A 12,535-nucleotide genomic window follows, 5' to 3' on the forward strand; every position below is an offset into this window, starting at 1 on the left:
CTTGTGCCTAGTGTCCCCTTGTATAAAATTAGGAATTATAATAAATAATCTCTAAAGCCCTTTATTACCAATTTTTCACAGACTGAATTATGAAAAATTTCCAACATATATACAAACATGTACATAAGTAGACAGAATAATACACCATGTGTGAACAGTAACTTATCTCTGAGGAATGACTAAATAAATACTACACAAAGCTATAGTAATCAAAACAGCATGGTACTGGCACAAAAACAGACACACAGATCAATGGAACAGAATTGAGAGCCCAGAAATAAAACCACACATCGATGGACAGCTAATTTTCAACAAAAGAGCCAAGAACACACAATGGAGAAACGAAAAGTCTCTTCAATAAATAGTGTTGAGAAAACTGGACAGCCACATACAAAAGAATGAAAATAGACCATTATCTCACACCATACACAAAAAATAACTCAAAATGGATTAAAGACTTCAACATAAGACCTGAAACCATTAAAATCCTAAAAGAAAACATAGGCAGTACACTCTTTGACATTGGTCTTAGCAGTATCTTTTTGAATACCATGTCTCCTCAGGCAAAGGAAACAAAAGAAAAAATAAATAAATGAGACTACATCAAACTAAAAAGCTTCTGCACAGCAAAGGAAACCATCAACAAAACAAAAAGACAACACACCAACTGGGAGAAAGTATTTGCAAATCATGTATCTGACAAGGGGTTAATTTCCAAACTATATTAAGAACTCATACAACTCAAGAACAAAAAAATGAACTGTTTCCCCAGCTTCAACATCATAGGCCGCTGGACCTTTCATTATTGCTTGGAGCTGAGGAAATCCCTTCACCCTACACAGCAGATGGGGAGCAAAGATGAAAAGAAATCCCTCATTTGTTTCTAAGCTAGAACTCTGGCTACGTTTCACGTTGTTGTATGTGGCAGTTCAGCTCATGAGTACCCTAGGGCTATAATACTTTGTAAAAATGCTAGATTAAATGTTCTTTTAACAGCCAACTCCTACCAACCTAGTCATCTACTAGAGGAAAAGACCAAAGAAGTATCCCCAGTACCCTGCACAGTGTTTGCCACATGGTGACTGTCCAAAAGATATCTGTTCAGTGATGAATGACTAAATAAAATAATGTCAGAGGGAAGAAGAACGAGAATAAACAATATAAAGGCCCTTAGAGGATATAGTAATACATTAAGTGACACAATGGGGAGAATCAGGAAAATCCAGAATGCCAGACATTCTCCAAGATAAATGACCTGGTTTTTCAAGAAATAAGTGGCAAGGAAAAAAAAATTTAACAGTATAACTACTATAGATTAAAATATTTAAGAGGCATATCACACAAATGTAATGAGTGGAAACTGTTTAGATTCTGATTTGAATAAACCAAGTGCAAAGAGAACATTTACAAGGCACTTGAGAAAACTGGAACACTGTGGATATTTAATGATATTAAAGTATTAGTGTCAATGACTTTTAGCTATGATAATGATTTTATGGGTTTTTTTTAATGAGGCCTTATATATTTTAAAAATATATATTGAAGTATCTACAGATGAAATGACAATATGACTTGGATTTGCTTTAAAATAATCCAGTGGGGGGCCAGCCCGCGGCATAGCGGTTAAGTGCACGTGCTCCGCTTTGGCGGTCCAGGGCTCACAGGTTCGGATCCTGGGCACGGACTGACGCACCGCTTGTCAAGCCATGCTGTGGCGGTGTCCCATATAAAGTAGAGGAAGATGGGCATGGATTTTAGCCCAGGGCCAATCTTCCTCAATAAAAAGAGGAGGATTGGCATCGGATGTTAGCTCAGGGCCAATCTTCCTCACACACACACACAAATAATAATAATCCAGTGGGGGTACAGGTAAGGATGAAAGGATGGAGGCATACAGGCTGGTGAAACAAAATTGGCCATGTGTTGAAAATGGCTGAAACTGAACAGTACATGGGGCCCTATTCTCTCTACTTGTGTATGTGTTTGTACATATGTTGGAAATTTTTCATAACTCAGTCTTTGAAAAATTGGTAATAAAAGGCCTTAGCGATTATTTATTATAAATCCTAATTTTATACAAGGGGACACTATGTGCAGAGAGCTACTGCAGCTCACACAGCTAAGAACAAGATGGGCAATACAGAAACTGGATGATTTCAAATACCAACAGCATTTGAATGTTTAACAAACATCTATTCTATCATTTCTTTACTCTAACTAGATTCTATGGTTACCTGAGAATCTGGAGGACAGATTAAACGTGTTAATAAAAAAAACAAAAAAAATAAAATGTGATTCTGAGAGTCCAAAAGCGCAAAGGCTCTCAGAGAAGAGAAGATGCAGAGTGTGTTAATCTGGGAAATCTATTTAGACTTTTCAATCAGAGTACACATATCTGAAGAGTACATCGGTAGACTGCTTCTCTGACTGCATTATACTTATATCATTTATTTGCCCAAACAAAATTCTTAAACCACTAAGGACAGTAACAATGTGTTTTATTTCTTCTTTTTAATTCTCTAATAGTTCCAAGTGTGAGATATGACACAAAAGTAATGTTACAACTTTAATAAGCAAAACAGAGCTTACACATAGATTTACGGTAGTTAAGTCACCAACTTGTCAAATCCACTTAGTGGATAGAAACATTTCCAGCAAATCGAGTAAGACTTTAGTGCTTTAACTACCACATTTAATACCAGTGCAGCATCAGGTAGCAGAAAGGATGCAAGAACTGAAGGAAAAACAAAATGGAAGAAACTGCATATATTTAACGATGAAACAAAAGCAATCTCATTTTTGCCAAGAAATATGCTTGCTATTATTGTTACTATTCAACATTGTTTTGAAAGTATTAGCTAATTTAATAAGAAATGGATGAATAAAGAATTTAACATATACCAAAAGAGCAGAGACACAATGATCACCTTTTGTGATAAGACAGTCAATCTGAAAAATCTAAGAGAATCTGTGAAAACTTTTTAGTACTAAAAAGAGTTCAGTTTGCTGATACATTTATAAAACATAAAGATGTATAGTTTTTACATATACTTTGATAATAAATTGGAAAATATACTGAAAAAAGAATAAAAAATATAAAATATCTAGTAATATATTTCATAAAAAATGGATGACTAGTCTGTTTCTGGAAATATGATGAATTAGATACTCTAAAGGGTTGCCTAATTACAATAAAACTATAAATAAACAACATTTTTTAAAACCTTGCTGGACTCAAAAAAAAAAAAAAAAAGAGAAATCTACTGGTGGAAGGTAAGGAAAAGGAGGAGAGGGTGAGCATAGTAAAGCAGAAGAAAAAGAAACCAAGGGTAAAATAATTGGAAAGGAAGAAATTTATATGATTACCTACATAGAAAATCCAAAAGAATCTACAGATAATTTATTAGAATAAGTTTAGAAAGGTAGTTGTCTATAATTTTAATATCCAAAGGCATCTGTATATCCCAGCATCAAACAGAAAATATAATATTTTAAAAAACATACCATCTAGAACTGTGGCTGCCCCAAGATGAGACTGTTAGAATATTTTTCCTTCCCCAATCTTCCCTTACTCGTAGGAGCCCTTTAGAATCCAATTACTTCCTTATTTCTCCCTTCCCCAACTTACAGGTTTTGAAAAGAGAGTTTAGTGCTTTTGGTTAGAGAATAATCTTAAAGTTTCCTCTTACAGTATCTCTTGTACATTAAGAGTTCTTTTTTTTTATCCCCCCAAAGCATACAACATTAGATAGTTTGGAACCTATATTTGATATTCTCAGTCATTCTACCATAACCACTTACATTTAACCATATTTATTACAGGGTTATTTGCTTGCCATTATTTCCTCTCTTCATTTCCCTTTATCTTGAAAAGTCTCTGCTGATTGATTTGCTGTTTGGTTAAGCATCTTTCTAGAAAATTTTCCTCAAATGTGATATCCTTGCATGTCCCCATATCTTCCTTTCATCTTATCAATAAATGTTATCTTGACTGGGTCCCTTCCTATCAGTAATCTATAGATGTTATTCCACTGCCTTCTAGTTTCTGGTGTTGATGATAAAGGGTCTGTAATCTGGTTCTTCTTCCTTTGTAAGTAACATATATTCTGCCTGAAAACATGTAAGATTTTCTTTTTATCCTTGAAATTCTGAGATACTCCTAGGTTTCTTCCCCGCCCCCAACAAATTCAGTCTCAAACTTGGTAAACCTTTTAACTACACACTGTTTTTTCAGCTCAAGGGAATTGTTTTCTATCTCTAGTTCAATTATTGTCTCTCCACAATTTGTTCTTTTTCCTCCCTCTGGGACTCCTGATATTTGCATGTGAAGTCCCCCAAGTCTCTCTTCTTTCTCTCTAGGGTGTATTTGCTCTGTGTTTTGAGATATTTCTTGCACTTGAACTTCCAAGCTACTTACTCAGTTGTTCACAGTGACCATCCAATCCTTCAATTCAACTACTATATATTTTTAAATTCAAAACACAATCTTTGTGTAGTTCCAGAAAGCACTTTTCACGCTATAATTCCATCTCTTAAGTAGCTGCTGTCTTTATTTAATCATGGTATTCTGTTTTCTTCAGCAGTTTTATTTCCTGACAGCTGCTATTCTGGGTGTTTTGTTTATTCTTTTTGTGTCTGGATACTGGATCCCCTTAGCTACACTGCACTTTTGCTTTGTCTCCTCATTGCTCTATTCACCCTTGGATAATTTAAATTATGGCAACCTTGCCAGCAAGGGCACGTGCAGCAGTCTCTGCCCCATGGGTAGGTAATATATCAAATGTGCCAGTCACTGAATCCATTTGGGGGTGTAAAGAAGAAGTTTCCCTGGTGTCCTCACCGTCCCAGCCTCAAGGGTAGGAAAAACTTATCGCAGCTGTTGAATCCCCCTGTTGAGGTCCTCAGATCTCCAGGGGTCAAGCTCTCTCCAGGATTTTGAGCATTTCTTCTTTCTCCAGTGCTCTCTCCTGGCCCCATTCTGCCCTCTGGCCCAGAGGAGAACAAAGTCCTTCACAAGTGTCTCAGTTACTTCTCTCATAGAGTCAATGCCTTGTTCATTCCTTCCAAGTCCTGCCTGTCTGCCACCCCCACAGCTGCTCCACGCAGGGGAGTTTGCTGGTAGTTGGAAAGGGAGGATGGCAAGAACATGAGTTCTAACAGTCAGCTTCCCAGAAACCCCTCTAGCCTTCAAATAAGTGGAAAATATTCCAATTTGCCATCCATAGGTTTCAAGGAACGTAATGAAGAATATGAAGATACTTGCAAAAGCAATCCAAAAATATCATTCATTCAGTAAATATCTGAGCGACCACCATGTGCAGGGCACTGTCCCAGGAGCAGAAACACCAGTATTGATTCCTAAGGAGTTTCCCTGGAAAAGGGGCCACACTAATTTGCATGTTTAAGTTCTGATATTAGTGTAACGAAGGTCCTGTTAAATTTTTAAAAAGTGAAATGAAAAAGTGGTTCCCACTATGTACTCACTTTATCATTAAACATACTTTTCTGGGATAGGATTGCCATTTAGATTTAAGATGAAAGAAGTTAACATTTTCACAGGCATTATTTACTAAATATATGGAAAAATGTATAACAAAATAAGTTGTCTTTTCTTTTTCCTCCCTTAAACTATTATAATATATAAGTGGAGAATAAGAACCCACAAGAAGGACGGCCTTTCCCTTTCTGTCATTTTTGACAGGTCTCCCTCATCGTTATGCAGCATATTCCCTAGGCTGCAAGCCATCAGCTTCTGTCATACATTAATTCTAAAGCTGCACACAAAGCCCAACCATGGGCAAGCTCTTCTGTAAGGGAGTCTAGGCACTCTGTGAACTCAGAAGAATTCATGTGGGGGCCGGCCCCGTGGCTTAGCGGTTAAGTGCGCGTGCTCAGCTACTGGCAGCCCGGTTTCGGATCCGGCCGTGCACCTACGCACTGCTTGTCTGACCATGCTGAGGCCGCGTCATGTGTGTCATGTACAACTATGACATACAACTATCTACTTGGGCTTTGGGGAGAAAAAGGGGAAAAAAGGAGGAGGATTGGCAATAGATGTTAGCTCAGGGCCGGTCTTAATCAGCAAAAGGAGGAGGATTGACATGGATGTTAGTTCAGGGCTTATCTGATCTTCCTCAACACACACAAAAAAAGAAGAAGAATTCATGTGAAAGTACAGATAAGTCAGCTTTTTATAAAGGAAAAAAACAAAAGTAGTAAGAATACAAGAAAGTAAACAAGAATTTGTTGGGATATGTGAAGGGAAAATAAAAGCATGAGAATCTGCAGAATTTAGTAAAGTACCAAGAATGAGAATGGAGAAAAGGTTAGGGAAGCACAGTTGGCTTCCTATTGGCTTTAATGAGACTCTTCAAGTGTTCCAGTGTTCAATGTTTCTAGTATAGCAATTGGCTGAAGAGTCAGTCATGAAGTCTAAATCAAAGATAGAAGATGACTGGGCTGGCCCCGTGGCTTAGCGGTTAAGCGCGCGAGCTCCGCTACTGGCGGCCCGGCTTTGGATCCCGGGCGCGCAACGCACTGAATCTCCAGCCATGCTGAGGCCGCATCCCACATAGAGCAACTAGAAGGATGTGCAACTATGACATACAACTATCTACTGGGGCTTTGGGGAAAAAAAGGAGGAGGATTGGCAATAGATGTTAGGTCAGAGCCAGTCTTCCTCAGCAAAAAGAGGAGGATTAGCACAGATGTTAGCTCAGGGTTGATCTTCCTCACAAAAAAAAACAAAAACAAAGATAGAAGATGACTGAAAAGGGCCTTACATGTACAATAAAAAGTTTAACTTATTTCCCAACAGACAGAATGAGGTTACCTTTGATAGTCTACTCACTCCCACCCCACCCTACCCACCCAAGATGCATCTCAAGAGTGTCAAGGACAATAAATGAGAATCTTGTAAATGGATTTTTTTTAAGCACATACCTGTTTTAGGCCATAATGCATTGACTGCAATTTCACCTTTAAATTCCTCTGCCATTCCAAGCACACACATAGACATACCATACTTAGCAATGGTATAAGCTGAAAGAAACCACAACGAATGGTATTTAATTAAGAAACAAACTAATTTGTGGGTATAAATAACCAATTTCCTTCTATTACTATTTCCTCCCTGATACATTTTTTCAGAATTCTTTAATAATATAATATGTACAAAATATAATTTTTAAAATGTACTGTTTTTAAAAGAACCATTTTTATGGAAGTAGCTGAACAGGAATAAACTAGTTTTATATATTTCCATTCTAATAATTTATTAAAAGAAAAGAAACAATAATAAACTTGCACTCTTCTTAATATAGAGATAAGTTACATTATTGTTTCTTAATGTTTTCTTTCCTTTGGTGTTTTTTTTTGTGAGGAAGATCAGCCCTGAGCTAACATCCATGCCAATCCTCCTCTTTTTGCTGAGGAAGACTGGCCCTGAGCTAATATCCCTGCCGATCTTCCTCCACTTTATGTGGGGTGCCGCCACAGCATGGCTGGACAAGCAGTGCCTTGGTGCGCGCCTGGGATCCGAACCCGGCCGCCAGCAGTGGCGCGCGCACTTAACAGCTACGCCACAGGGCCGGCCCCTTTTTTTTCTTTTTAAAGGATGAAAGTGTGGGTGTTTGTTATTTAGCATACTCTCCTTAAGTCACTAGTTTGCTGTGAAATGTAATGTATTTCATGGACAGTTTTTAATCAACTTTATTAAACAATAAGTTACATACAATGAGACACACCCATTGGGACTTGAAGGAGCTTTCTGGGATGATGGAAATCCCTATCTAATTTGGGTGTTGGTTTAACAAGCGTATACATTTGTCAAAACTCATCAAACTAAACCATTAAGATCTGTGCATTTTATTGAATGTAAATTATACCTCAATTTTTAAAATTGTAGATAAAAGATTAAGAATCTGCTTTCCAAAATGGTACTGATTCTGCATAGAAAATTTAATGTTGAATACTATGTACAAATTGTGAATACATCATAGATACACTGATTTAATAAAAAACAAATTAACCAAACAAACCATCCCCTCATTCTACCACCTACCACAGTGCTGTTTGAACCACAGTGGATTTAGGTTCAGTGGTGGACTGAGATTGAGGATATGAGCGATTTTACTCTTTTTCAAATGAGGAATACATGCTTTGGATCTGAAAACAAAAGAAAACACAAATCAATAGCTTTCTAACACCTTCCCCAGTTTTAAAGCTGTATTTTAAACTGCTGCTATACAGCAACTGAACTTGCTCAGAAACCTGTAGGGTACTTTTGCTTGTTTTTACTTTTCTAGAATGAAGATAAAAAAGCAACTAATTTTCATTCTTTGAAACTTTGCTTAATGGCCTGACAACACGACCTGCTTGAAGAAAATAATCAAATCCTTGGCACATTAGCCTTAAATCCAACCTGGGTACTTTTGCTTGTTTTTACTTTTCTAGAATGAAGATAAAAAAGCAACTAATTTTCATTCTTTGAAACTTTGCTTAATGGCCTGACAACACGACCTGCTTGAAGAAAATAATCAAATCCTTGGCACATTAGCCTTAAATCCAACTGAGGTTATCCTCAACTATATCCTTCCAAATTCTCTCTCCCCAACACACACACACACATTTCAGTAACAGTTAATGTACTTGTAGGTACATTACTGTGTGTAATGTGTAAGTACATTACTTACTGTGTAAGTAACACAGCCAGCACGGTGGTAAAGAATATGAGTGTTCAAGTCAGTCAGACCTGGGTTCAAATCCTCTTTCTGCCCCTTCATTGTGTGATCTTGGGCAAAATACATTGTATTCTAATTCTCAGTTTTCTCATTTGCACATGTCGGTAATATCTGCTACCATGTAGGACTGACCAAGGGATTAACACGAGATGAGATACTCAGAATAGTGCCTATACTACACATGAAATAAACAACTGCTGTTATTAGTATTACATATGCTGAGTTATTTCATCTTAGTAGGGGTAGTATTCCACGACATTGGAACTGTAATTTAATAATATAACTCCTAGTCTATTCCCAAATTTAATTTGCACCAATACGCAATGGAATATGCCTTTGAGAGCAACATTTAGTCTTGTTTTGTTTTTTTGTGAGGGAGATCAGCCCTGAGCTAACACCTGATGCTGACCCTCCTCTTTTTTTTTTTTTTTGCTGAGGAAGATTGGCTCTGAGCTAACATCCGTGCCCATCTTCCTCTACTTTATATGGGACGCCACCACAGCATGGCCTGACAAGTGGTGCTTCGGTGCCTGCCCCCAGGATCCAAACATGTGAACCCCGTGCCGCTGCAGCAGAGTGCGTGGACGTAACTGCCTGCACCACTGGGCTGGCCCCGCAACATTTAGTTTTATATATTTTTTTAAAACTGTGCATAAAGGTAGGCAATTTATTTTACAAAAGACTCAGGTCCAATATTTTAATATTTTAATTATTAAGCTACAACACATTCTAGCTTAATAACATATTGTAGCTTAATAATTTTATAGCTTTTAGTTTTATTTCACATTCAATAACTTCTAGGACTTTAAACTAGTCCATTCTTCTTTCAAATCAGTTTTGTTATTAGCAAATGTGCAACCTTCTTGTTACCATCTGCAACATCTTTTCAAGTTCACAAACCAAATATAATCAATATCACTAAAGAGATTTTGTACACATTGTTTTTCCTTTCCAAAGGTGCTTCACTTTTATGAGGGTGAGGAGGGGAGGGCCAAACAATATTACAGCTGATATTCATTAAAACAGTGAAGCTGCACCTCAAAGCATCAAGAGGAAACAAACCAAATCTATTTCAGGCAATAAAACCATATTTTACACTCAAAGGAAAGAGCTCAATTTATTTACATTATAAACACAAGTTTCTCCTTTGATCTATTAGACAAAACCTTTCCACCCGCACTTTGCCCATGTGGCCCTCAACATGTACTAATCCTAAATCAGGTGCATTTTCACAGCAACACGCCCTGTCTTATATATTATATTGAAAACTCTTAGCACCACACTTAGATATTAATACTTTCAGTTTAATAAATAGTTAAGTTTATTGAAAACTTACTGTGTGCAAGGCATTGCACTTACTACTTTTACATGAATTATTTTACTTAATCAGGGTTGCAAGCTCAAAAGCCTATAGGGCAGTTGAGTAAAGAAATAAAGTGAGCTAGGAATAAGAAAAATCAACTGTTCAGAAATACAATCAAGGGGCCAGCCCCGTGGTGTGGCGGTTAAGTGCACGCACTCCACTGCTGGCGGCCTGGGTTCAGATCCTGGGCGTGCATCCAGGCACTGCTTGTCAGGCCATGCTGTGGCAGTGTCCCATATAAAGTGGAGGAACATAGGCACAGATGTTAGCCCAGGGCCAGTCTTCCTCAGCAAAAAGAGGAGGATTGGCATGGATGTTAGCTCAGGGCTGATCTTCCTCACAAAAAAAAAAAGAAATATAATTGAGGGCCAGCCCGGTGGCGTAGTGGTTAAGTTTGCACGCTCTGCTTCGGCAGCCTGGGGTTCGGAACCCGGGTGCAGACCTCCACACCGCTCATGAAGCCATGCAGTGGCAGCATCCCATATAAAAAATAGAGGAAGACTGGCATGGATGTTAGCTCAGGGACAATCTTCCTCAAGCAAAAAAGAAGAAGATTGGCAACAGATGTTAGCTCAGGGCCAATCTTCCTCACCAAAAAAAAAAAAAGAAAGAAAGAAAGAAAAAGAAATATCATCAAACTTTATTACTGAATTTTTATATGTATTTAATATGACACAAACACATATAATACTGGAGATTACATATTTAATTAAAACTTAAAAACACAAGTTAAGAGTCTGCCTTCCAACCCTGATTCGCTAAATCACTAAAATACAAGTCACAGGCCACAGGGCCCTGGGTGCCAGAGATGAGGAAACAGCTCCAGACCCTTGCTGAAACCTCCAAACACTCTCTCCCTAGGTTTATATTTTTAAACACCTGTTTACAGGGGCCGGCCCCATGGCTTAGCAGTTAAGTGCACGCACTCCACTATTGGCGGCCCGGGTTCAGCGGCGTCCCACATACAGCAACTAGAAGGATGTGCAACTATGACATACAACTATCTACTGGGGCTTTGGGGAAAAAAAGGAGGAGGATTGGCAATAGATGTTAGTTCAGGGCCGATCTTCCTTACAAAAATAAATAAATAAAATAAATGAGTGTTTATATTCAATCAAAATTCTTTCACAAAGTTACCCACTGTAAAAGACTTTGATGCTCAGATAATTTCTTCATGTAGCACATAACTGCATCACACAGCAGCACTGCTTATTTTATTTGAAAATAAACACAAACTCTATTGAAATGTCAGTCTTTTTTCTAGTTCATGAAGTTTTTCAGCACAATCTTTTCTATACGCTTGCCAAAGTTCTTACTGTGGTTTGATTCACTATGATATACCTTACATATTGAATTTACAAAAGTAAATTCAATAAAGTAAGCTCTCACTCATTTTACTTGAACATATGGCCCTCTTGGCATATGTCTCACTTTCCCACTTCAGATAGACATAGGTATGAGAAATATTTCACTTTCCTCTTTAATATAAGAAAAACAACTGCATAAGCACAACCATAAATGGCAACTTTTTAGCCTGTCCTCAGCATCTGGAAGACAATGGAGCTCGTGCCCTATCTAATGAGGCAGTTGATACTCCACCAGTCAGCTATAGCAGCTAAGTGTTGCCATGTGGGAATGCTGTCTCTATGTGGCCAGATTTTCCCATGTTTTAAGAAAATCCAGAATTCTGGATTTTTGTGTAAATCTCCTGATTTTTTTCATGTAGGCAACTAATGAAATTTTGAATATAGGTAACTAATACAAACAATTTTCTTTAACACTGCCAGGTCAAGTTTTGCAGACCCAGCAAAACACATCTGAGGGCAAAGTTTAGGACTAAGTTAATAAAGTGTATATTTAACCCTCATGACCAATCCTATGACATACTTCTTTATTATCCCCATTTTACAAACGAGGAACACTGAATCTACAAGAGGTTAAGTTACTCGCACAAGGTCACGAGATAGCAAGTTATGAGGAATGCGGGGCAGGATTTGAATCCTACTCAAAGGAGTCTGATTCCAAAGCCCAAGGTCCTAACCACCTGTTCTATTATACATATAAGGCAGATACATATAAGATACATAAAAGGCAGAGAGGCAAGTTCTAGCCATCCTTTTGTCCACATGGAAAATGGTAGAACCTGAGGGTAAATAAACAGATAAACAAATGGACACACAAACAAAAGAGTGGACTGTCTGACCAATCCAGAACATATCAGGACTACATTCACTTTCATTCTATATTCTACATTTCCCCTGATATTGCCCAAGATAGCATTAGCCTTTTGTCAGTTACATTAAAATGTGATTCATAATAAGCTTCCTGCTATTTATATAACTAAAACTCAAGTGTTTTGCAGAGGAAGGAGAGACCATTGCTGGCTTGAGTAATCAGAAGACTACGAAAGACCTGGTATGCATATATGTAT

General features: G+C 37.7%; 1 protein-coding gene across 1 annotated transcript in view; it reads right to left on the reverse strand.

The window, feature by feature from the left end:
* HSDL2 (hydroxysteroid dehydrogenase like 2) overlaps positions 1–12,535 on the reverse strand; it is a 68,489-nt gene that overhangs the window by 32,513 nt on the left and 23,441 nt on the right. The window contains exons 5-6 of the mRNA XM_087419290.1: positions 8,063–8,166; positions 6,943–7,041 (exon numbers count right to left, since the gene is read on the reverse strand). Coding sequence (XP_087275416.1) covers positions 6,943–7,041; positions 8,063–8,166 — 203 coding nt within the window. The remainder of the gene's footprint in view (positions 1–6,942; positions 7,042–8,062; positions 8,167–12,535) is intronic.

The sequence above is a fragment of the Ceratotherium simum genome, chromosome 29 (genome assembly GCF_057802395.1).
Source record: "Ceratotherium simum simum isolate JZ-2026a chromosome 29, ASM5780239v1, whole genome shotgun sequence".
NCBI lineage: Eukaryota > Metazoa > Chordata > Mammalia > Perissodactyla > Rhinocerotidae > Ceratotherium > Ceratotherium simum.